General features: G+C 44.3%; 1 protein-coding gene across 1 annotated transcript in view; it reads left to right on the top strand.

The window, feature by feature from the left end:
• The window catches only part of LOC138266079 (protein DGCR6-like), a 66,364-nt gene that overhangs the window by 22,645 nt on the left and 16,623 nt on the right, over positions 1-27,096 (top strand). Inside the window, exon 4 of the mRNA XM_069214441.1 lies at positions 4,338-4,478. Coding sequence (XP_069070542.1) covers positions 4,338-4,478 — 141 coding nt within the window. The remainder of the gene's footprint in view (positions 1-4,337; positions 4,479-27,096) is intronic.

Raw genomic sequence — 27,096 nt, 5'->3', positions numbered from 1 at the left:
GGATGAAATCGATCTACAATGGAAATAAATGTATGTGTAACTATGCATTCTTATGAAGTGTCCAAGAAATGTAAGAATTATTTTGCTACCAACATTTCTCCATCTGTGGATGAGTCAGCATAGATAGGATACATAAGTTTTGCAACATTGCCACATCAGTATTTGATTGCTTAAATTTCTAGAAACCACTACCATATAAGGAAGGAGTAAGAGAAAACGAGACACATGAAATATGTATGTAATGGGTTGTAGAGCCCCCCTTGAACTAATTTGAGTACATGCAGTCTGAGTATTTAGTTCTACCATTCTCAATTATAGATCCCAACTCTGTTACCTCAGCTATTATACTTTTCCACCACTTATTTGCTGTTGAATTAGTGATTACGGCTTCAAGTAGTCCCCATGCTTTGAATTGATCTTCATCTTTCCATATCATACAAACAGTAGACAAAGATTTAACATTCGAATATCCAAGTATGATTTCCATGAGGTGTTCCTTTAACTTAATTCACACTTTTTACTCCAGATTTCAATCTCTGATATATCATTAGGTATACCAAGGGAAATGTAAGCATTGAGAATGGTTATGGTATATGTCGCCGCACTCCAAATTATTTCACAACGCAGGTGCCCCACTCCCTGGGCTAACCGCTCCAAAAAAAAACAATTGACATAAAAACATGCAAAAAAAAAAAATAGAAGAGGCTCTCTGTAAGTAATAACTCAATCTATTCAGATTACTCAGAATAGAACATACCATTTCATTTTTTCCAAAACCATGGGACTTCTTCAGGGCACATAAAAATATTCCTATGAAAGCATTTGACATGTGACTATAACCAAATGTTCAACCTGAGGATGCAGGTGCAGGGGACTTGCAGAGCACATTGAGGTCAAGCATGAAAGTTAATAAAACGTAAGAATTGTTTTTTTAGATCACAATAATGTTCCCTGAAGAAGTCCCATTGTCTGTAGGACAAAACATGTTGGCTGTGTTTGTCTTTCACATTTGTATTGCAAGACTGGAACAAAGAATGCTACTCGGACCACAAATGAGCACCTGCATATTTGGAGCATTGATCTCTTGCCTTGGACTCTAAACATGAAATGTTAGATTCTATTCTGAGTAATTTGAATAGGTTGAGTTATTACTTACATAGTGCTGCTTCCATTGTTTTGTATGGAAATGTAAATATTACTGAGCAATAAACATTTGCATGCCTTGGGTTCAGGTCTAGGTAATAACATTTTAATACATAGTAAATACTTGGATCGAGTAAAGATTCCGAGGTATTTCCATGTGTTTTTGTATTGCACAATATCGAGCGACCTTCATATATACGGCATAATTAGGAAGGAATTGCTGGTTTATGAATAATAATATAATCAGGGAGGTCTATTGCCCACGTTTCCTGGAGGCAAATTACTGTTTTGAAAAACATATATTTGGAAACTATAGTTAAAGGTTTCCTACCTTTTGTATCATAGGGAGCTACATCTGTTCTATGAAAACCTTATTGAGCTACTGCCTAATTTGTACATAATAAAAAGGAAAAAATCACTAAAGCTCTACCCAAAGGTCACCCAGTCCTGCTGCAGTCATCACACCCCATTACCGACAGAAGAGATGTATACCTAAAGATTTATCTCTTTGGACCCCCTAAACCAGTTTTGTCCCTTTACTGTTCTTTATGAACCACCTGCGAGCGTTGTGTGTCTCACTGGGTTTTGTAAATGCAATTTATGCGATGACACTACTCAGTATGAGACATAGGGCCTGAGCAGCTTCCACGTGGCTAATTATCCAGAAGAAATAGAGCCCAGCAGGTGGCCTTGTTATTGTGTTTTGAGGAGAAGTCAGAAAAGACAAAAAATTGAACATGTGGAAGAAGCAGCAGCACAAAGAACGAGATGATGGTTTTATCTAGTAAAAGTCAAAGATTTTGTCACAGCCAATGCTTGTTAAAAAATACAGGCCTTGTCAGCAGTTTGTGGCATTCTTCATCATCGTGTTTGTCTATATCCCGACATAAATCCCATCGGGATGGGCTCAACAACTGGAATGGGAGCAAATAATATTTTGTGAATGGTATCCGAGGTAACCATGTTCCTGGATATAAAATTATCTTGAAATACACGTTAGTGTATTTACTTTTGGGTTTTTCCGATTAGATTAAAAATAAAAGTATGGGAAAGGGAAATCAGTATCCCACCATCCTATTTCTTGCCTTCTTAATTGCCAGTAAAGGTCTAAGGCTTTCATCAGGTCTATAATGATCTTTGTGTACCTCCTATTTCAATGATCATAGTGTGTCGTCATCGCATAGACAAACAATGCAAACAAATGCATGTAATAGTTTTTACACTGCAAAACAAGACATGCGAATATAATGATGTGACACTGTAAAACTGTGCTAGCACTGCACTAAGATCGAAAAGTGGGCTAAAAATATTCACATGTCTGATCACCAAATTATTCTGTTGTTAAGAGCGAGAGGCCTCATATGAGAGCACAGAGAACATCTCCCTGAAATAAAAATACTATGTGTAAAAATGGTTGGAGATGTTTTAAATTAGAGGTCTATATTTTTGTATTTAGAGGCCTCCCTTTCTCACTTATTTAGTAAACGTCTTGGTTGTTAGATTTTCCATTTCTTCGCTGGTGACTTGAGGAAAGGGGAGACGGGCGGTATGAAACAGTAGTGTTTCTTCCTTGTTTGCTTCGTGCATCATGATGCCCCCCTCTGGCCATATCACATAGTACGCCATACTTCATCATACGGCTGTCTAATGACATAGTAGTTTCTAAAACATTCTGTATCTTTCCAACAATGTTATCTATGATCTTAAATTTTAAAAATTCAATGGGGTCTGAAATCGTCACTATATTTAGTGGAGACATATTGTTACAGGTTCTAGTGATTCAAAGTCGATAATGGGAGAACATACAATATGCCTAATTTTAATATATGAACTCATATACATGAGAAAAGTGAGTATTATGATGATCTCCCAGACTGATGGATGAATCTAACAATAGAAAAAAAATGGTGTATCTTGGTAATTTTCATCTTTGGTGGCCCATCCTGAATAATTTCAGGATCAATCGTCAGTATTTACAGTAGGTATTTAAAAATGCCTAAAGTGTCAGAAAAAAGGAGGACCCTGCCGGCTAGCCATATTTATTTGAATTGAGTTGGTTCCATGAGATGTCATCATTTAGACCTTGTGAATTATTCTTTAATCTCAGATGATTTATTTACTTGTGGGTTTTTCAGGTATGGTTAAAATGAAATGGATGTGGAAGGGAAATTAGTATCTCACCATCCTAGTTATTAGTCGACAAGTTTCACCATTCCTTATTGGCACAATTAGTGATTAGTGCTTATTTACTGGAAACCCCCTCCCCACTGCAGTCCCTTTAGCAGACATTACCTTCGGATTTTATTTGCAGAGAAGTCCGGCTTTGGAACACAGTCCTATTTTCCCACCATTGTTCTTGACGCTTTGAGGTGCATGCTCCCTCCGCAGCCCTAGTCTCCCCCAGGGGCACCTCTTTTGGCATTTGACTGCTGCCCTCTCTCACAGTTCTGTGCCCTCACGTTATACATGCTTTTGGCACCTGTGGTCTGAGTTCAGCACCCCGTTGTAACACGGCCACAACGTTTGCCTTGCTCTGCCCGGCTTTCACACTTTTTTCATATCCAGTGACTCCTAATTCTATTCTCAGAATACATGTATATTGGCTTCTATTTTCCGCTGTCCAAATTATTTACTTTCCTCTGCCCACAATACAGGTGAGTCTTGGCTACTACCTCTTAAATGCCGCGAAGCATGCCTGAAAAAGAAAAGCCACCATTTTACAATTTTCTATAATGTTTGCTGTCCCCAGTGGATTCGCCTTTTTATTTCTTCGTCTCTATTTATTTAAAATTTATAACGCATATTCTTCAAAGACAACCTAAAGGTGGTCTAAGCTGCTTGGAGAATGTCTACCACTCACTAACACAAGAACAAGATAATAAGGTTTAGCCGACCACCCTAGCAAAAGACCTAAACCCAGTCCTCTTGCACTTTAGGTTTAGCATCTGTAGAGACCTACAGAAACTCGGATTCCAAAGAATGTGTAGTTGGTGGGACTAGCAAAAGGCATTCATGGTAGGACGGCTTGGCAGGTGAAGGTTTGGGTGTTGACAGAGGCGTGATCTCCTCTTACATATAATTGACGTTACCTGTTGACCTCAGGCCCATGCATACAAAGAGAAGTTGACCATAGAAAATCTGAAACAAGTGATTCGAGATTAATATCCTGATATCAAAATTGTGGTGTTCTTTAGGCTCTGGAGCAGCGCATTAAGGATGAACAGCGCATGATGGATGAAAAAATCGTCCTGGAGCTGGATCAGAAGGTGGTGGATCAGCAGAGCACTCTGGAGAAAGCAGGTGTTTCAGGCTTTTACATCACAACCAACCCTCAGGTAGGGGGAAAGTTTTCACCTAATCTGTTTTAGGATCTCACACCAAGTCACTAAGGTGTCTGTACTCTAATAAATGGAAACGTGAGTGGTTTCTGAGCCGCAGTAGTAGCAATTCATTTTGTTTTTTTTAGGTAAAATATATTTTACAATAATTGCCCTCAAAAGCAAAGTTACATGATAAGAGTTTCATGATGGTTGGAAGAGGCCCTGACAACTTAGAGAAAAAGTAAGCTTGCAGGTATGTTTGTAAATGGCATTTGTATATCATGAACCAAACAGAAGGGCATCGGAGTGGTATGCACGGTCAAAGGCAAAGATGCTGTCTACAAATGCTCATGGAGCTAGCTAGTGTCTGAGAGTGATAACTGACTTTTTTTGCGTTGTGATGTAGTGCTCTTTCCTAATGTGCTGTGGTTCAAGTGATCCTGGTGAAAATGCGATTGTTGCATGTGCTGAATGCGTTGTGTAAGGCCTCTTGCTTTAGTTTACCTTTTATTTTTTTTTGCTGTCTCATTTCCAGTCTGATGATGTCTGGGCAGCATGGATGTCGAGAGCCACCTGAGGTGGTGAAGGTGTCTGCGCAAAAGGCAGCGGTGCCAGTCATGTTGACTTTTTAGATGATGTAGCTGGGGTTTAAGCTGATGCACGCTGGGAAGGGCAGCCAATGGAGTTCCATCATAGTAGGTGTTGTGTTTATTTTCAGGTCCTTTGAGGCATTCTGCAGTGTACATGATGCCCTTGGGTTTAGGGTGGCTGTGTGGTCCCTGGGAGGCCAGGGAGCTGGTCATTGCCTTCATCCAAATGTGTGAGTAAAAGAGCTTGAACAGCAGTTTTTAAATCTCCTTCTGTTTTGAGAGTGGAGGGCAAAGGGAAGGTGGTTTCACGCTCTTTAGTAGAGAGAGCTGGAGCAAGACTATATTTGATTTCTTGGCAAGTTGTTCCTTCAGGGTGAGGTCTGGTGTCCATTGGGTGAATAGCAGAAATGATAGTATGGTGAAGCTGAGCTTCAGGTGGGTGCCGGATATCCAGGACTGGAACTGGTATAGTCAGTATTTGAGGCGTTTGATGCCTGTAACAGAGGATACTTTCAAGTAGAATTATGTAGCATTGGCATATTGTTGAATTCTGATGCTGTATACAAGTGAGTAGGATCACAAGGGGCTCTATGTAGTGGCTAAATCTGACTAGAGACAAGATGGAAACCTGTGTGAAACCGTAGGTGATTGGGAACTTCTGGGACCTAGAGATACTGATGTGTCGTAAAAGTGTTGGTTGAATAAGTAAGAGGAGCATTAGTGCAAGTAAATCCTATTCAAGACTTTAGGGTATGGATAAGAGCGGGATTGTCAACACTTGATGGCAGATGAGCCATCTTTATCTGTGGTAAGTAGGGCATCATCACACTGCTTACCATCCACTGAAACAGGTTCAGCGCTGTTGCTGCACTCTAGTGGCATACCAGTAGAAACAGGGGGAGAATGAGCAGAAATTATGACATGAACAACGATTTCTGCGTCAATCAGCTTCTCAGCCAGTGAAGTAGTTGGTCTATATCCAAGGGGCAGCCAGCCAGCAATGCAGCAACTAGGCCTTGTTGTGCCAGTTTCCAGCCATTGAGCAATAAAGAACAAACACAAGAAATGCAAAAAACACGGATAAGACAAGCAAGACTTTCCGTGGATGCATCACCAAGAAGGCTGCTGTTTGTCATCCCTGTATAGCTGTGACACAGCTTCTTACAGGTGGTACCAGTGTCACCACGAGTCATGCAAGTTGTTTTGTGCTGGCATTCACATATATTAGAGATGTGAAACACAATTAGAAATTGTAAATATTTGCAACAATACGAATGCGACAAAACCAGGCAAGAAAATGAGGGAAAAGACTGCACATTGTTGATAGTATCCCCACAAAATAATGAAAATGTTTTAAGTGAAAAATTGCTCAAGTAGCACCTTTATTTTACACAATTGTTGGCATGCATAATGTTGCCTGCCGGTTAAGCATGCCATTCTTAGGCAGGATAAATAAATGCAGGTGAATGGGAGAAATTGCCAAGGCTTGGAAGTGAAAAATTCAAAACACTTGTTGGCATTGTAAAACGTACATTAAGCATCGTAAATACTGAGAGACCTAGGACACGTTGACCAATTGTGCCAAAGAGACCAAATGGTTGCCTACTGTCCTCATTCCAATCATGTTGCTTGGCCTGCGTGGTGTCAGTTAGGTGTCGGGCCACCTAAAGCACCCAAGCAGCCAGTTTGGTCAGTTGCCTACTGCTCACATTTACACCTCATTGCACAGGTCTTGGCTCTTCATTTACATTTCTTGGAAATGCTCTCAAAACCTTGCCAATGGAATGGAATGAAATATTGCAAGAAAACTGGAAGTTAACTACACGAGTAAATCAAAGGAGAGGCCTTTGGAACGGCATGGGAGATGTCTGCTCACTAGAATGAACTGCTAATTTGTTAAAGAAAACACAGTGTGATTATGTATTGTCTTACATATGAGCGAAAGTTGTTGAGGAAGCCCTCCAGACATTAAAGTAGTGTGTAAAAGGACAATAAGGAAATACGGAAGGGGGTCGAGAGTAGATGATAGTAGAAAACTTCTATGTAATTTGTCTGAAGTTATTCTTTTTTTTATTTTTTTTTAGAAGTTGTACGTCACTTACCATCCCTAGCAAGGTGCCGAAACACTTTGTAGGTGGGCCTCACCCTACTCAGTGGGATCACAATGTTCAGTATTAGTTTTCAGAATAATGCTTGCTAACTGGGATGCTGTTAACATTATTCTCATCACGTACTTGTGGTTTTGTTCAGGTTTTGCTTAGGTGGCTGATTTAGTTCTGTACATTTGGTTAGTGGATGGCTTAACAAACTGTAATATTACTCTGTGTATAGTTATTTTATTGTTATGTCCGGGATTTGATTGTGCTGGTGTTGGCACCCAGCTTTTGCTATTATTTGTCTTGTTTGATTGCTGTCTAGGAATATGTATATGGTAGTGACAGTTGAGTACATTGGATGTGTTAGTACGGAACTAGAATGACAGGTATTCAGATATGACATTAACTATTAGAGTGACGGGATTGCTGGGTTTATTAAGTGGTGAGGAGTAATAATTCAAATAAAAATAAAATTAAACACAAAATACAAAACAATTGAAAAACATGATCCCACCTGACGTGAGCTTTACGTTATTGACCTAGCCACTGAGATCCTGAATCACATTAGCTCACTCGTCTAAATAAGACACTGCATGCATCAAGTCGCCGCAACTGATCTTAGCAGTGGAAGGAAATGGTATTCATCGGACTGGGATGACCGGGGTACTATATAAAAGTTACAAACTGCAACTGAAGAAGTGTTTACAAGGGGAACCATCAGGGGCGAGAGAACGTGACAGGGATAGAAAATGGAAGTGGAACCGGCAACGGCAGAGAGAGACGTGGAGGGACAGCAGAGGACACATGGAGTCAGGCAGAACCGAGGAGAGGGAGAGAGAGACAGAGTGTGGGTCCAGGGTTAAATAGTAAACTGAAAAGAAGTTTGCTTGGTATGAAAGCAATGAAAGGTCTAACATACATCTCAGAATTAGCACATTTAATATGCTCACAGAAGTAGACAATCAAGTCCTGACATGGTGTGATGTGGTAACACAGGTCTGAACTCATAAAAATATGTGACATAAACCAGTCAACATCAAATAAATTGTGATATGTAAAACATGCTCACTCTAGGAATCCACCTAAAATTAATAAACAAGTGTTCAATTTAACCTACTTACAGGGGGAAATTACACTGCGTTATTAAACAATAAACTATTACAAATGAATAAACTATACAATTGAGTTTGAAATACTACTGGAACATATCGGCAGGCTTCCTTCGAAGCACATTAATTGAGTGAAAATAAACAGCAATATCAAAAAATCACATTTTCGTCTTTGTCGTGAAAAAAAAAGAAAACCGCAGAATGAGGAGAAAGCAAGCATTCAGTGCAGCTTTTAAAAGCCATGTTTCTTTAGCTGGCTGTGCACCCAGACTATAGGCCCAGTAGATACGTTTTGTGTCCTATTTGTGCCAACAAGAAAATAAACGTTTATCTTTATTAATAAATCTCCTCTAAAGACGGGCACAAAACAACATTGCCTCGTGCAAGTGGATCTGGTACTGACTTTGGCGTCGGAAAAAACCAAGACTGGGTCATTTGGGTTCAGACTTGAGACTTGCGGTGATCTTCACATCATTGCAGCCAGCGTGCAGCCCACTACATGACCCTGTCCACCAGCTGGCTGTGTCCGTGTCCTTGGGTCCGGCTCGGCAGAATGAACTGAGTAAATTGGACCTTGGAACCCATGGTGTCTGCGCCCAGCAACTCGGCCTCCTTGATGCCCAGAAAGATGAGGCTAAGAGGTGTGTCCTGGGAATGCAGAAGGGAGAAGAGAGCCCCCTATGATGCTCCTGCAGGTCTGAGATTTTCAGAAGACTTTTCCCACACCTGACATCCAGACTGCCTCAGTCTGTGCATGGCCGGAGATGGAGAAGTGGGGGAAAAGGACGGATAAGAGGCGTCTGAGGGTGAGAGAAAGAAACTGAGTTGTACCCTTGAGTGCGTCAAGGCAACCCCCTTGGAACCAGCAGGAACTGCCATTGGATTGAGCCAGTGGATGAAGAGAAGGTAGGAGGGTTCAAGCGGCGCTCACAGCAGAGTGCAGCCAACGCAGGAAATAACTGTTAAAGTGTGCTGTGGCGCCGCTGTGTCACTTGGGATCAGTGCTGCAGCCCCCTACACACAAAGGCAGTCTTCAGCGAATGGAGAAACATTTTTTAGGTGGTAGTCTGCGATTTCATTGCCTTCTGGTACAAGGTGCTACTGCGGGCACAGAGGGCAGGCGTGCACAGCTGCTGTTCATGTTGTTGCAGGGGACTGCATGCGGTGCTCCCGCGTGTGTGTGCGCCTGCTGGCGCCGATCCTATGCTTGTCATGCCCATTCCCTTCTGCATGCTGCTGTTGAAAGCAGTAGCCATGTTAGTTGAGGTAACATGACTCAGCAGCCAATAGGAGTAGATCTAACTCTCTAAGTGCACATCTGTTGCCCAGTGAAATCCTGTACTCATTCTAACCAACATGTGGGTGAAGAGGAAGCTTCTCTTTCAGTAGTGCTTGTTGAAGTTCTTTATGTGGTGATCACATGGGGTCTGATGACAGCTGCACTGTCAAGCTAGACCTAAATAGCCAAAGCAGTTTAATAGTTGAACAGGAGTGATTCCTCCTTCATGGCAGAAGATAGACTTATTCACTGCTATACTGAAAAAAAATAACAGGAGTAGCCTAGCAGTTAAAGTTTGCCCTAGATGAGTCGGGATACGTAAACAACGTTGTGCACAATTTCAGCAGTGTACCATACATCTGCCTCCAGCTTCATGGCAGAGAAAACTATTTTGTGCATTATGTGCACTAAATAGGATTTTGTATTTCCAGTGGACAGTCGGGTGCCGTGACACAGTAGTTGGCTTGCCCCTCTTTGCACACAGATCAGGCGTAGGGGTTATCCAGTGAATAATGCCAAACAAGTCTTAAAACCTAAGCAGACCTCATTAAACAAAGGAACATCAGCAATGCCGTTTGTTGGTGATTGTCAAAGATGAATGACTGAGCAAACAGCTGTTTTTTTTATTCTCTACACTGGTTGGCTCCTTTAAACTGCAATGTGATGAGTCCACTGGCAGGCACACAAGAAGGGATGCATAGCAATTCTTCAACGGCTAGGTGCTGCCTAATAGTTCCAGTAGCAGGCCCTTTTTAGCTTTCATCTGTGTTAGACCTGGTAGCCTTAGGGTGGTCACCCCCAACTTTTTGCCTGTCTCTCTCCACTTTGTGACATTGTTTTTGCTGGTTTTAGGACTCTGCGCACTTTACCACTGCTAACCAGTGCTAAAGTGCATATGCTCTCTCCCTTAAAACAACATGGTAATGAGAGAGCGTAGCTTATATAATCTATATTAACATGAAATGTTTATAAACTAATGCATATTAATGCAGCATAGAAACTGTATTAACATGTTTTGCTAAAACATGCACTTGAAATGTGACCACGGGGAGTGGCCGTCAATATATACAGGGACTAATGAAACTGACTAATAATACTGAAATGTTTATTAAATTGTGATTTTACATTAATGTTGAAAGGCTAAATGTATTAGATTCTTGCTAATAAAGCAGTAGGCCTTAGTTACCATGAGTCAAGGCCTAGCTGCCTGACTCTCATATTAAATGTATTTTTTCTAACGTGCCGTGTGCTGACTTGCTAAAGGACATGAACTCTTGTTTTTCCAAAAGTTAGAAGCTGAATGTAACTGTAGTAGATCCGTTCTCATGAAATTCACCATGCCTATAGTAACATTTTTAGATAAATGCAACAGTTTAGATCAATACGAAGTACAAGGTCACCTAAACCGGTACGGACAATGGAGCCACTGACCAAAGATGTGCAAAGGACCACAAGACAATGAAATCATACCGGACATTCCACCCGCTAAAGACGTCAATCATAAGCACCAATAAAATAAGTGGGAACTGTTATGGGGTAACCAATTTGATGAACTACCCTTGTCACCAGGAAGTAGACTAGAGAGAGAAATTAGGGAGCAGGAGAATAGGAGAGGTGGAGATGCTGATGCTATTTGCTGTGACCCAGACACTTTGTCACTTTGCATAGAGACTTTGCTGTTTGGTTCTTAAAACCATTCTGTCCTTAGATTGCCCATTTACACTTTACCTGCTTATGAGGGAAGTGCCCCTTTTCCCTTTTACTGGAGCTGAATCTCTTTTGACGTCAAATCAACTGATGTCCTGAAGACGAAGACGAACCTGAGTGCTGACCAAACTTGGAGGGTAACTATATGACAATAAAATTGTGATTGTCTGTTTGCTTTTCCTTTCTAGGTACCAATTGCTTAACTTTTGACAGGAGCCTTAGTTAGATGTTTTCCAAATTGGTGTTACGAAATTGTTTTGCATGAAGCCCAACATGCCAATGCTAATTTGAGGTTAGTTGAGAGGGGTTCACTAAACGGACGCAAATAGACAATGACTGAATCTATGCTTTGTCGAACAATGCGCTGATATACTCTGCTAACGATAGTCTATGTTCACGCCGTGCTATATTCTAATGTTTGTGATTCTAGCTTTGATTAAATCTTATCAGAGATGCCACATTGTGACTATGCTATTGTGTTTCTTGGTTTTGAGACTAATAAACTTGCTAGTAGTATTGTAACCAAATAGGGAATAAAATCACTAAATTCATACTAAACAGGTGTGGTTATTCATGACTGCAAGGTCATGGTAGTGTCTTGAGATTGATTAATGTATTTGACTAAGGTGAAATGTATTATTCTGGTAAATATTGATGACTTTATTGACTTATTAATTGACATGTTGATTAGCTATCTCCTCCTAAGGTGTCTCTCAACAGATTCATTGGCCTAAAACGAGTCCCAAAGTGTAATTATCATAAAGGGACGCGTTAACAGTTCCATTGGTTCTTACCCAATTGGCATATTTGATCTACTTGTAAGTCCCTAGTAAAGTGCACTACAGCTGCCCAGGGCCTTTAGGTTAAATGCTACTAGTGGGCCTGCAGCACTGGTTGTGCCACCCACATAAGTAGTCCCTTAACCATGTCTCAGGCCTGCCATTGCAGGGCCTGTGTGTGCAGTTTCAGTGCCACTTCGAATTGGCATTTAAAAGTACTTGCCAAGCCTTAAACTCTTCTTTTTCTAAAAATGTCGCCCCTAAGTAACCCAAAAGGCAGGATGCTGTGTAGGTAAAGGGCAGGACATATACCTGTGAGTTTTATGTGCCCTGGTAGTGGAAAACTACCTATATTCGTTTTCCACTGCTGTGAGGCCTGCTCCTTTCATAGGCCAAACTTAGGGCTACCCTCATATATTGTTTGAGTGGTAGATTCTGATCAAAAAGGAGTAGACAGGACATATTTGGTATGGCCAGAATGGTAATACAAAGTCCTGCTGACTGGTGAGGTTGGATTTTATATTACTATTTTAGAAATGCCACTTTTAGAAAGTGAGCATTTCTCTGCACTTAAGATCCTTCGGTGCCTTACGGCCTGTCTCCAATCCACATCTGGGCTGTAAGGGTGGAGGGCCTGACACATTTCAAAGGACAGTGGCCTTCCCTCACACAATGCACTGCCAAACCGCCTACTGGGACCCTGGCAGACAGGGTTCTACTGAAAGGGGACCTTGTGCACTTGAAAAACCACACTTTGAAGTCTCCCCTACTTCAAAGGCACTTTTGGGTAAATAAACTGGGTCCCTGACCTTACCAATTTAGACACTTCTTGGGACAGACACTCTGCACTAGAACCTGCAACCTGCCAAGAGAAGCTGCCTGGTTGCCCAAAGGACTCACCTTGACTGCTTTGCTTTAAAGGACTGCTACCTTGCTGTTTCTCTGCTGCCTTAATGGCCTCTGGCTCTGCGGAGAAGTGCTCTCCAACGACTTGGATTGAGCATGCCTCATGTTTCCTGAAGTCTCAGGGCCAAAAACACTCCATCTCTGCAAAGAAACTCCTTGTGCGCCGAAAATTTGCCCACACCCTGCCAGAATCGACACATAGCCTATCCAGCGGTGAGAAAATCACTGCATCGCTGAACCAGAATGGCACACCCCGGCTCCCCGAGTGGAGATCGAGGCAGTGGCAATGTTGTGACTGGAACTTCAACGCACAGCCCACCGGATCGATGCATCACCGATACGGAACAACGCAGCCCAACTTTCTGCGAGAGGAATCGACGCAGCACAGCTTTGCGGCTGAAATTCAGCCACATCACCCGACTGGATCGACGCAACAGCTGTAACTTTGCCCGCACGCCCAGGATTTCCACCTATTGTCACTGGGAGTCAAAAGACCCTACATCGCAAAGAGGATTCAAGCCTGCGCATCAGAATTCGAGAATTCGACCGAAAGCCCTTGTCGCGTGGAAAAGAATCGATGCATCATCTGGGTGTGCCCGGAAATCTGACGCACACCTACCTTTCTCCACGTATCTCATCCTCTGCGGTCCTCATGCGTGTAATTTTGACGCAAACCAGGTACTTTGTGCTTGCAAGAGACAATTTTTACTTTTAAGAACTTAAGACTCTTATCATTACAAAAGTGATATTTCACCTTGTGATTATCAAATCTTAATCACATAAATATCCTATATTTTTCGGAACCTTTGTGGCATCTTTTTGTGCTGTTCTCACTGTGTTGTTGCTTGATTTATTGCACAAATACTTTACACATTGCCTTCTAAGTTAAACCTGACTGCTCAGTGCCAAGCTACCAGAGGGTGGGCACAGGATAATTTGGATTGTGTGCGACTTTCCCTGACTAGGATTGTGAGCCCTGTTTGGATAAGGATGTATACCTCTGCTCCTAGAGACCCAATTTCTAACAGTCAATCAATCAATCAATCAGTCAGTCATTTGTAGAGCGCGCTACTCACCCGCTAGGGTTCCAAGGTGCTGTGGGGGGGGGGGGGGGGTTGTGAATGTGCTACTGCTCAAACAGCCAGGCCTTGAAGCGTAGGTGGACGGGGAGGGAGTTCCAGGTCTTGGCGGCAAGGTGGGAGAACGATCTGCTGCCGGTTGTAGTTCGGTGGATGCGAGGAACGGTGGCGAGGGTGAGGATAGCAGGACGGAGTTGACGGTTTGGAGTCTAGAAGGTGAATTGCTCATTGAGGTAGGCAGGGCTGGCGTTGTGGAGTGCTTTGTGAGCGTGGGTGAGGAGCTTGAAGGTGATCCTCTTGTTGACGGGGAGCCAGTGTAGATCTCTCAGGTGGGCTGAGACGTGGTTGCGGCGTGGGATGTCGAGGATGAGGTGTGCGGAGGCGTTCTGTATACGTTGCAGTTTTTTCTGGAGCTTGGCCATAGTTCCCGCGTCTAGAGCGTTGCCGTAGTCCAGTCTGCTGCTGACGAGGGACTGGGTGACCGTCCTGGTTTCGGTGGGGATCCACCTGAAGATCTTGTGGAGCATGCAGCGGGTTTTGAAGCAGGAAGATGAGACGGCGTTGACTTGCTGGGTCATGGTGAGCGATGAGTCTAGGATGAATCCAAAGTTGCGTGCATGGTGGGTGGGCGTCAGTGCGGTTCCTAGGGTGGCCGGCCACCAGGAGTCATCCCATGTGGAGAGGTTGGAGCCGAGGATGAGGATCTCCGTCTTGTCTGAGTTCAGTGTCAGGTGGCTACTCTCTATCCACTGTGTTGGCGATGGCCTTTATTCCGTCGTGGAGGTTGGTTTTGGCGGTGGCAGGGTCCTTGATGAGGATCAGCTGGGTGTCATTGGCGTAGGAGATGATGTTGAGGTTGTGGGATTGGACGATGTTGGCGAGCTGTGCCATGTAGATGTTAAAAAGGGTTGGGCTGAGTGAGGATCCTTGGGGAACGCCACAGATGGTCTTGGTGGCTTCAGAAAGAAAGGGAGGGAGGCGGACTCTCTGGGTTCTGCCAGAGAGGAAGGATGTGATCCAGTCCAGGGCTTTGTGGCGGATCCCTGCGTCATGGAGGCATGTGCGAAGGATGTGGTGGCAGACAGTGTCGAAGGCAGACGAGAGGTCTAGGAGGATAAGGAAGGCAGTTTCGCCTTTGTCGAGCATGGTCCTGATGTCGTCGGTTGCGGCGATGAGGGCGGTCTCGGTGCTGTGGTTGCTACGGAAATCAGATTGAGAAGTGTCCAGCGTGTTGTTGTCTTCAAGGCAGCGGGTCAGTTGGCCATTGAGGATCTTCCCGATGACCTTCGCCGGGAATGGGAGGAGGGGGATCGGCTGGTAGTTCTTGAGATCTCTTGGGTCTGCTTTGGGTTTCTTTAGCAGAGCGTTGACTTTGGAGTGCTTCCAGCTTTCCGGGAAGGTGCGGTCTCGAAGGAGCTGTTGACGATAATACGGAGTTGGGGGGGTGGTGATGATGGAGCTTGTTTTGTTGAACACATGATGGGGGTAGGGGTCGGAGGGTGAGCCGGAGTGGATGGTGCTCCTGGTTTTGATGGTATCCTCGTCATTGATGTGGGTCCAGGAGAGCAAGAGGTTGATGTGGCTGGGATCCGGTGTGTCTGGGTTTGTGGGGGCAGCGGCGGTCGTGGGGGTCGAGGTGTTGAAGCTTTCGTGGATGTCCGTGATCTTGCGGTGAAAGAAGGTGGAGAGGGAGTCGGAGAGGTCTTGCGAAGGTGGGGTGTCGTTGGAGCAGGACCTGGGGTTGGCGAGTTCCTTAACGATGTTGAAGAGCTCTTTGCTGTCGTGAGCGTTGTTGTCGATGTGTTCCTTGTAGAAGGATCTCTTGGTGGTCCGGATGAGCTGGTGGTGCTTGCATATGGTGATCTTGAGGGCAGTGTGGTTGCTCTCTGTTTGTGGCGCCACTTCTTCTCGATTTTTCGGCACTCCCGCTTGGAGGCCTGAAGGTCGGTGGTGAACCAGATGGCCTTAGTGCTGGTGCCGCTGTTGGAGGGTTTCCTGATTGGGGCAAGGGTGTTGGTGCAGTTGCCCATCCATTGTCTGAGGTTGGAGGCGGCTATGTTGGGGTTGGTGGTGATGGGTGGCAGGGCTTGGGCGAAGATCAGTTGCTCTTCAGTGATCTTGTTCCAGCTGCAGCAGGGGATCTGTTGTGGGTGGTGGTGCATGGCGGGTTTCTGGAAGGTGAAATGTACGTAACGGTGGTCGGTCCAGTGGAGTTCGGTGGTGTGGCTGAAGGTGACGTGGCTGCTGGCGGAGAAGACGGGGTCGAGCGTGTGGCCTGCGGAGTGGGTGGGCATCATGAAAAGTTGTTTGAGACCGAGGTTGTCGAGCAGGACGGTGGAGTTGCTGTCGTTGGCGTTCTCAAGCTGAAAGTTCAGGTCGCCGAGGAGGATGTAGTCTGTAGAGGCAAGGCAAAGGCTTGGGTGCTGATTATGTCGGCGATGGAGTCACTGAACTGCGGCCGGGGGTCTGTAGACGAGAGTTCCTCTGAGGGTGGTATTGGCGTTGTTGTGAATCTGGAAATGCAAGTGTTCGGCGGCGTAAAGGGCATCCTCAGTGTTGGTCGAGATTCTGATGGTGTTCTTTTGGACTGTGGTGATTCCTCCTCCCAGTATGTTGTTGTGGTCTCCGAGGGTGATCTTATTGCCTTCCAGGATGGCTATGGCGATGTTGTGTTCCGAGGAGGGGTTCATTCAGGTTTCGGTTTGGACGGCGATGTCCAGGGATGATGAAGCGAGTAGTTCCCAAACTTCGACGGCGTGCTTGTGGACTTAGCGGGTGTTGAGGAGGATACAGCTGAGGTGGTTGGGTTTGCTTCTGGCGGGATGCTTGGTTGCTTGGGGCAGGTGAAGCTGCAGTTCCAGCAGGAGAAGGGTCCCTAGGTGAGCTTCGGGTGGCTTGGAAGCAGGTGGCAGAGCAGCCTGTGTTGAGGGCGTGAAGGTCATTGGCACTGTAGCAGCGTCGGGCGGTCACTCTTTGCATCGCGCAGTGGGCACCATTAAGAAGGGGAGGTGGGAGGGAGGAGCAGCTGGGAGGCTAGAGCGGTGGGCGAATGGGGGCGCGAGGAGGGCGGGGCTGCAGGGGACGCTGCGGCAGGAGAGGGCGAGTCTACATACATCTTTTGCTGTTGAAACAGTACTAATACCTGAGGAGTTTGGGTCAGCATGTTTGTTGCTCCTCATAGGGTGGCTTTCTTGTCTACCTCAGGAGCTTGCTTCTTATTTGATGGCTTTCGGTCCTCTTCTTCTTGTGTTTGTCCATCACCTGGAGCATGTCTCTTTTAGAGTATTACTGTGTGGATTAGTTGTATCCTTCCACTGCTTACATTCAGTAAACTACTTGTACTTTGAGCACTCCATGGGAGCTCATGTATTGTTAGGTTTCACCTACACAGTGCTTATACGGTGCTTGTGGAATCTTATTAAAAAAAAGAAAAATCTTAAAAGGCGCTTAGACACCACCCATTACTTGCCTTCACTTGCCATTGATTGGCTTCCTCATCACTCTTGTTTCCTTGCTTCCTATTGGCCAGCGCCTCCTCTTTGCCTCAGGTTTCCTCTTGGGTGTTCTTCTGTGTTCATGCCATGGAGCATGGATCAAGTACATCTTCCTGTCTACAGCCAGTGCCCTTCCATTGGCCACAAGCTCCGGCGGGTACTCTTTTTTTTTTTTTTTTTTTTTTCCTTTTGCATATGCACTCTTATGGCGTGCATGTTTCTGCAACCCCTCTCCATCACCCCACCACTGTCCATTGTCTCCCCGTCCCCCACGAGCCTCCCATGTCGGTTGTGTTCTCTGTCTCCACCGGTGTCTGTTGTTTAATCAGCTCTCCCCCTCGCTGTCCTTTCATGCCTGTTGTTTAATCCTTTGCTCACGCTAGATAGATAATATCTTTATTGCAAGCTTAATTCAAATGATTACAATCAAAATTACAACCAAAATACCAAAATGCATGGTAAAGAATATACGGTTAAATAGGAAATTTTAAAAAAATACAAAAGCTGTTATAAAAGACATAAAAAAGAAATATAGCGAACTAAAAACAACATTTTAAAATTATTATAATAAATGAGTGGCCCTTTCCTCCGCAGACTAAAATGCTCCCCTTTGACCCCCTTCTGCAGCTATTTGCAAACCAAATGAGGGCAAGATTGCTTGACAAGCTTTCCCAACCTCTAATCATTCATTTGTCATTCATCATCATTATATAAGTATGCGATTCTGCATGGAGAAGGTTCAAGGACCTTGGGGGTAGGTAATAGTGCGGCTACAGATTTCATAAATTTCACAAACCTAGCTGTGCTGCATCGCCTTCAGCTTCTATGGTTCCTCCTCAGTTCGTAACATTTAAAATGCGCCATACTGGCTGAAGTCAAAATTTCCTTAACGGGAACAACTTAGCACAGATGCAAAATAAGTGTCAATAATTATTCTCCCTTTCCACAGACGCAGCGTTGTCTGTCAGAGTTATCCAGGTTCCTTCGTCCGTACCAATAGGATTTTAAAAGGATTAATCCAAATCGCAAGTCCATTAGCTGACATTAGTGTTTGAGCTTAAGGGGCTGCAAAAGATAGTATGGAAGGATCCCGGGTTCATACAGTATTGAGGTCAACCCTCTGTGTGCCAATTTCTTAATAGCTTGTACGTCATATTCCAATGATATTTGCCTTGCTTGCTTTATCAGCAGTGTGGCAGCCAAGGGCAGTGGCAGGCCACTTGTTCAAATTTCAGGTGCCTCCACTGCATCTATGGTGTGATTTAGGTACTTGTGCCAATTTGTTGTCGGACTGCTTATCACTTTCCAGATTATATTTTTATCGTGTTATTCTTCACCTGCTTGGCTATAACGCTGTAGGCTACAAATTTCGCATTTGGGATCCAGTGTGCATTTAGGCATGTGATGTACAATTTGGGAGTGAAAATACTCTCCGTTAACAGAAGGACTGCGCCCTATCCATTCAGTTGGACATTATGGGGGTCATTACAAGCTTGGCCGTGCGGCCGCCAATGCGGCCTCACTCCCGCGGACCCCATTACAACATCCCCGCTGGGCCGGCGGGCGCAAACCTAGTTTACGCCCGCCGGCCCACAGGGGATGCGGCCGCAACATAGGAACCGGGTCCTAATGGAGCCGGCGGTGTTGCGGCCATGCGACGGTGCAGTAGCACCCGTCGCGCTTTTCACTGTCTGCCATGCAGACAGTGAAAAGCTGCACGGGGCCCTGTTAGGGGGCCCCTGCACTGCTCATGCCGGTGGCATGGGCAGTGCAGGGGCCCCCAGGGGCCCCAGGACTCCCCTTACCGCCAGCCTCTTCCTTGTGGTGCAAACCGCCAGAAACAGGCTGGCGGTAGGGGAGTCATAATCCCCAGGGCAGTGCTGCCCTGGCGGATTATCACAGCTGGGGCTAAAACGGCAGGAAACCGCCGGCCCCGGCGGTGCGACCACGGCGCTACCGCCGCGGTCGTAATACGGGTCTCCGTACCGCCAGCCTGTTGGCGGTACGGACGCCACATTACTCCTGGCGGTCTCCGACCGCCAGGGTCGTAATGACCCCCTATGTCTTTAAGTGTCATTGCCCTATAGGTGATGTTAGGAAGGAATTTGCATCCTATTACCTTCAGGAGAGTGGATAGGTCTGGGTTCATCAATTATTTTTGCAGCTTGCGAAAAGTTCATTCTAGTGGACCCTTCAACCACAGAGCCCCACAGCTGCCAAGACTCGCCAAGGCCTATTAAGACCCACCAAGATCCTTTGCGGTTGTGAGACCACAACACTATTGCATGCTCATACCCTTCTCCTGCCCGAGTAGGTGAGGTAATCTACCTAAGGGAGGTGTGGTGGTGCACTGTGATTGGGAAGCAGCCCACTGCACATAGCAATTGCAAATTCAGTAATTTTGAACCAGCATATGGCAGCCTCTAGAATAGTGCACCTATAGTGCTTAACCCAGTGATCAACCTTCACTGGGTTAAGCACCCCCCCCCCCCCCCAATCACTACTAGAAAAACTGATTATAGGAGGGGAGAGGCCATGCAGACTTGGAGACCCAAGCCTTAAGCACCAAGCAGTACACTGCAACTTGCCACCTGCCAATTACACCCTGCCCCTGTAAGGCTCCACAATGCTTAAAGGCTCCAATGAGGGGCAGCGAAAGGAAAGATTGCCTCAGGGATCTACAGCAAAAACGAAGACTCAAAATGCCATAAGGTGCAGCTACATGGTCACCAATGCCCGCACAAGTCAGCCAAAAGGCAAAAGAATCAAGATAATTAATTCACAAGCAACCAAACCATGTCTAGTTGGCACTCACAAGATAGAGACAGGGTTAAAGAACTGCCCAGGCTGTGGGACTGGCACGCCCAGAAGCCCCACCTGGATTGCCGATCTCCATAGAGGCCCTAGAGGTGGTCACCTACATAGACCGACAAGGTGAGCAAGGAGAAAGATGTTCATTGACCAGCTGGTGCTTGCTCCACCTCATGCTTCATTCATCAACAAGATGCAGACTCAAATCTAAATCAAGACCCAGGGGTACGAGAGCCCTGCCATTGTTCCACAAATTGAAGCGCTAATCAGCATCAATAAAACATTAAACACCATGGCCAACGCAGCACTGCTGCAGGCTGACAAATTAGATATACAAGTTTCCATCTTATAGCCCATTGCCACCCTAATAACAAGAATTGACAGCAAATTGGACTGCCTGAATAGCCTAATAGGCAGAGCTCAGGAATCGGCACCATTGGAGCCAAACAAGACTCATACGCCTGCAGACCAATTGTAGAGAAATTAGTAACTCTGCCTGAAATGATGAACGCCTTGATTGCAGATCTGAAAAGGGAAACCAGGGACCCATCTGTCAGAAACACACTGCCCCTCACTCCCCCATCCCCTCAGTCATAAAGTCCAAGCAACCCCTTGTGCTCTTGAGAGTGGGACAGCCTCTGCAGCAGCCCGAAACTTGGAGGATGACAGCCCGGAATTTAGGAGGTTAGCCAAAAGAAGAGTAGGTCCTGACCTAACAAATCAACCACTCAAGTTGGCCACTGCGGAAAGTTCCCAGCATCAGCAGGGCTCTGAGCAAGAGCAAGAGACCACTACTACGGGCACGAGCCGCCATACTGACCTTCGCGGGTGCCCCTCTGTCTAGGAAAAATAAGAAAAGACAGAAAAAAACTGAACAAGAGCAACAAAATTCAAACTCGAACTTCTGCATTGGCTTGAGCATGACATCCAAAAGCCCAAGGGAACAACTGATCTATCCAAAACAGAATCTAACAGGACCCCTAACTGCAGCAACAAAGAATCCGCCCGTGACGATGCGGAAGTCACCTCAACAAATGCTCCAAATCTAGTTCTCAATGAATATTAAGGCCACGCGTACAAATGGACGGCTTGTACCCTACTGTATGTGCCAGTGTATGTTCAACTATATTCAGTGATAACACAGCAAAAGCTCCTGACAGCTCCTCTGCGTGGACGCAAGCAACGCAATCCCCATAGAACTGGGAGGAGCAGCTGTAATAAACAGGCACCATACGAAGCAAGGGAGAACAACAGAAAACCTCAGCATTACAGCAGGGAACATGGACAGCCTTATAGAGCCAGTTCCACAAGGCGCTCAACCGAAGGAACCAGCCAAACACCGTAAGGGGCTAATGGAATGGAACTGCGGTGAGGGTGATGTTATGTTTAGTCATGGATCATCCCATGACGTCCACACTGGAAGGGAGATGACTCAAATCTCCCTACAGTGTCAGGCAACAATGGTTTAGTCGGTGACGTAACCGACTGTAATAAAAAGGGACTCAGGAGGTTTTCCCGCCAGTCCGAGTTATCAACCAATTTACATTCATGCGTATTATTTGCGTAGGCTGCCGCTGTTCATTCACACCCAAGAATTCAACAGGTGACATCAGGCTGAATGAACCATAGCCCAGAAGCGAGGAAGTGCGAAGTGCAATGCCACGGCCAATTCCCCGAAACGACTCAACATTTAAGATTATAATATACCTTTGCCTGCACTGCTCTGCAACATATATTAAACAAAAGGGGCCAATTGATCTCTAATGGCTTTGCCAATGCTTGTTTTCTCTTGCCCCCACCATGCGCTGCTTCCCTGTCATATCCCCACCATCAACTCCCAACTTGCTCGTTTTTATTCAGCTATTTTTGTAAACTTTATTTTCTGCATTGACAACGAACATTGCCAGTCACCAATATTTAACCCAGTAAAGAGAGCCCAGCCCGCCAGTCGCTACATGGTGCATACAATGTTAAACTTGGTACCATAAGTGTATCTAACTATAACATCTGAATACAAGGTTTTCAAATTGTTTTACAAATTGATAGTAAGTTTGGTTAGTTTAAAGCGTAGCTTGTTGGCACCAACACTACTAGACTTGTGCTATTAATAGTATTTACAGAAATCTGAAAATTTGAGCTAATCTTCAAGCAAGTAGATATAATTTTACATCATTGTTTTATAATGGATTGACATACCTTGTGTACCACTGACACCTAGTGGTTCAATCTGTCAGTGTGTGTGTGTGTGTGTATATATATGTGTGTATATATATATATATATATATATATATATTTATTTATTTTTTTACTGCCTGTGGCAACAGTAGGAACCCCAGAGCCTCCCTTCCTTCATTAGCTTTGAACTTCAGATGCCGTACAGCTCTTCCCGGCTTTTATGGCTGGGCTAGCGGAATACAAATGCCATGTACGTACATACAGTTGTCCAGTTAGGCCCTTTGGTCACGAAGTTAGCTTTTCATCACTCTTTTCCTCTGCCTGCGGGCTCTTGTTATTGTGGTTCCAAGAGATAGCAATAGGGGTGTGAAGCAGCAGCTGAAGTAACTTCTGCGTGTCGGGGAATTTTCCCTTACAGTAGTAGCTTGGCAGGACTCTAGAACTGCTATGTCTTCAAAACGAAGATTCGTAAAATGGGGTTTAACAGTCGTATGTTTAACTTACTACACGCAAAAAGCGATCACCCGTTAAAACGCAAAGGCAGACTCAGGTTTCAAACGTTACTGCTTCAGGCTCCCATAAATCTCAGTAATCTTTCAGTTTTCAAATGTTGTACTATTGATAGCTCGTGAAGCTTAAGAATCATCAATGCACAATACTTTTATGCGTAGTGCTTCTAAAAATAGTTTGAAATGTCCTTAGTATAGTTGACATTGAAAGTCTCATTGAATCCAGCAATTGTGAAGTTCATGTTTTCCTATTAAGACATACGTGGCAGAGGAAGGGGGGAGAATGAGGGCCTATATTCCTCTAAAACATTTTAATCGATGATCCTTGTCCGAAGATAAACTAATGTCGTTAAGGTGATAACCAAAGTCATTGTCCTCTGATGAAATGATTACTTACAGAGCATTAACGCCTAAAGTCTCTGCAGAGTTCTCTTTGACACTTACACTGTCTGTGAATTTTCTGGCCTCACCTCGAACCTATGCACCAGGAGCCCATTTAAAGATGGTGGTCAAATACTGGGACGTTGTGAGAATGTGGTCGGCCTCCTATTTCCTTAGCCTGTGATCGACACTCAAAAGTTGACTTTTTCCAGACTGTACCACCAGATGGCAGAATAATGCAAACTCGTGAATCCAGAAGAGTTTGAGCCTGCAAAACGGGTTGTTAAAGGTTTTTTCACTGAACAACATAGAGACCCATGTTTTTTTAAAACTATTTTTTTCCGTTTTTGTAAGATAAACCGTATACATACATACAGTGCGCATCAGCAACTTCGCATACAATATTTTGACGCGGCATAGATTGTGCTGAGGTCAAGGCATGGAAAGATTACATCAATTACCAGTATCCTTTACCTTAAGAATTCTGAGCATAGAGTTCAAAGCATTTCCTATTTATTAGCCCTGGCCAACTTGCCGACCTTCACTACCTTGAAGGACCTCCTGGAGTCTGCAAGTCCCATCCAGTTGATTCCATATCTGGTGTCGGTGCGCATCCCACCCAGCTATTATCCCTCCCCGTCCGAGTCCTCCCCTGATGTAGTGTCTTCTTCGGGAAACCTTCCCAGTAAGTAAACTCCAAGCTGGACAGCTGCAACTACCCGTATCTGTACAGAGACCCATGTTTATAATACAAATAAAAAGAATTGTAGTTTCAAAATTGGAAAAAAAAATATTGGTAGCGAGCCCCAACCAGTCCTCAATATGTAGAAGAATACCATCCGGCTGAATTAACCAACAGGCTGAATTAGTGGATGTGAGAACAAGTAGAACTCCACTGAATCCTGACGTAGTTGCAAGCGTACGTGGAGGATTTCACATAAGGAAACAATGATTTGTACATTGGTGAGTCTGGCATTGAGAGCATCCCATATCTCAGCACTGATGGAATTCTTTTTTCCTTCCATGACGACACTGGCACGCTGTTTGTTTTCACCGTATAACATCACTGCTGTACCTGCCCCTCAGGGGTTTTTACGGTTTCCTTTATCAGTCATGCAGCCCCATTAGCTGTTATGGAGCTCTTAGTTTTTCTGCCATAAGTTGAGAGACTCTCAGTTTCTCAGTGGTGCAGCTGCCTCTATTTATCAGCTAAGGCGAACATTGCCACAAGGGATCAACCAAAAGGCGTACAATGATATGGATGGATTCCCCTCTGATCATAGTAATCCAGTATGGGTGGGGATTGATATTCCCCCCCACGAAAGTGAAAGGCCGAAACAAAAGATATGTGGATGGATACTGTAACGAAGGATATTCTGCATTGTAATCAACAATGCACCGGTACACAGTCCACTCTTTCTGCTAAGGTGCCCACTCCTTGATTCTCAAGAATGGGTACTTTTTTGTGTGATCATTGAGCTGTTCTCTGAAAGGGACCAGGCTTAATCAGATTTGCTTTTCATATATTTTGTCACGACTCAAAGTTCAGCAGAACCACACTGCACTCACTCACTAGGGTGCCAATGTGGGGCAGTTATTATTTTTCCACGTACTCTGTTTTATGCTGCTTATTGGCCTATTTAGTACAGGTAGATCTGTAACCCATACTTGCTGCAAAAGGAATGTTTCTTACCCGTATCAACTGGTTTTACTGCTTGGTATCTGTTGCATGTATTCCAGACTGTGCCCTATAAGGTTAGGGGAGTCATAAATCAGTGAAATGATTCTTGCCCTTCTGCTTGGCAAAACAATCTGAAATAAAACAAAGTCCATTCGACTTCTACTGCTCCAGTTCATTTCTTTGGGGACCTATTACAGATATCACTTCCTCTCTCGGCACTCATAGGTAGTCTTTCAGACGTTTTAAAACTATTCTATAGCATATCGCTGGCTAGCTCAGTAAAAGTATGGCAGTCTCTGTAAAAAGAAACACTAAGCTACAAAGACTGCGTTCTGTACAAGATTTATTTTATTTTATTGGTGCTGATTCGGCTTAGACCTGGCTCTTCTTGCAGATGAGTGTGTAACAGCTGGGTCTAAAACCCTGACTAATATAGACTATTGTAAGGCATTAAAACTGCCGTGTTTTTTTCATGATAATTTTTCGGTTAACATTGTTAAATTACAGCCAGATGACTCCGTATGATCTTTCTTGAGGCTAAACAAAATGCTTTTATAATCAAATGTAAGCATTTTCAACTGTTCTTAAGCAAGGAAGTACTGTAAAGCGTGTGCCAAGTGAATCAGTGTATATTTTGTGGAAACTGCCTTGAAATAAGTCCAGTGCGAGTTGAGATTGTGTTTGCCACCACTCCCCACTGAGTTTGTAGCTAGCCTAGGCCTACCTGAGGTTAACATCTCAAAAGGCAATGGCAGGGATGGCACACTTGGTTTTCATGGAGAGGTTTGAAGGTTGGTGCTATAGTGGAGATTCTCCACTGTCTGTCGTGAGTAGTTTAGCTTGTACTGGTGACTGGAGATCTTAACACCGCAGTGTATGGATGTGTTACGATGACTAATGATGGATAAGGGCAGTGCATGAATTCTTCTCCGGCTTCCTTATCAGCCGGGAGAAACTGTAGCACGTGTTCCTTCTGGGAAGTAATATCCTAAGTTAATGAGGATTTTACACTTGATGCAATCATTGAATCGTTCCTTACGTCCAAAACAGGCACATCAGTTAATTGTTTTCGAAATTAACTGACAGTCCTTTGTTTTTAATTTGTCCTGCTAAAACCTTACAAACTAACAGTTGCATACGATTTCAATGCACCCTTTTTTGTAACGTAGGTCCAAAACCTCGGCACATAGTATTGAAATATTTTTATTTTCATTAGTTAATACATTTCTTTAGTTTTTCGTTCAAATCTTCTTCCCATTACTGACTCTGCCCGGGACAGGAGTAGCTACCACTGAATGCTTTTTGCTCCACTCCATGTTGCGGTGCATCCTCTCTTCCTAGTAAACAATCATGGATTCTAAAGTTCTCAGCAATGAAGCAAATGTGCCTAGCACTGAACAGCAGTTACAGGCATTACTCATTGTATTTTACTGACCGACTTTAAAGTTATATAGAATATTTTACCCACCCTATTCTCAATCATAGCTATGTGTTCTTAAGGCTTGAAGGATTTTAAGTATGATTACAACTCTTGACCTGCCAATTCAAGGCATTGACTGTCGGATCTGTCGGCTTGGAGAACCCCTAAACTTTTACACCACAAAAAAAATAACTCACTTTTTACACATTTGTTAATAATACACAAATATTCAACATGCACACACCTTCATTTTGGCCCATTTATGGACACCCAACACAATTATCTAACTTCATGCTCGTGAACACATCATAATGTTAACAAAAAAATAAAAATATCCAAACTCTGGCAGCTGAGTCTGCTGCCACTGGCCAGACAGCACAGAAGCATGGCCTAGTCCTGCATTACGTGAGTCTGTTCAATATAAATTGCAGGATTCTGCAATATAATTTTTTTTAAGTGTGCAAATCCAATTTTGAATGGATTTTAAAGAGAAAACAAACGTATTTCAGACATTTTATCCTGATGTCTTTATTTTAAAATATACATTTATGCAAAATCAGTCAAATAAGGTACATTAAACTGAAGTCACCAAAAACAGTCTCACAACAGAAAACGAA

Source organism: Pleurodeles waltl, chromosome 11 (genome assembly GCF_031143425.1).
Source record: "Pleurodeles waltl isolate 20211129_DDA chromosome 11, aPleWal1.hap1.20221129, whole genome shotgun sequence".
NCBI classification, from domain to species: Eukaryota; Metazoa; Chordata; class Amphibia; order Caudata; family Salamandridae; genus Pleurodeles; species Pleurodeles waltl.
This window is presented reverse-complemented; position numbering and strand designations above follow the sequence as displayed.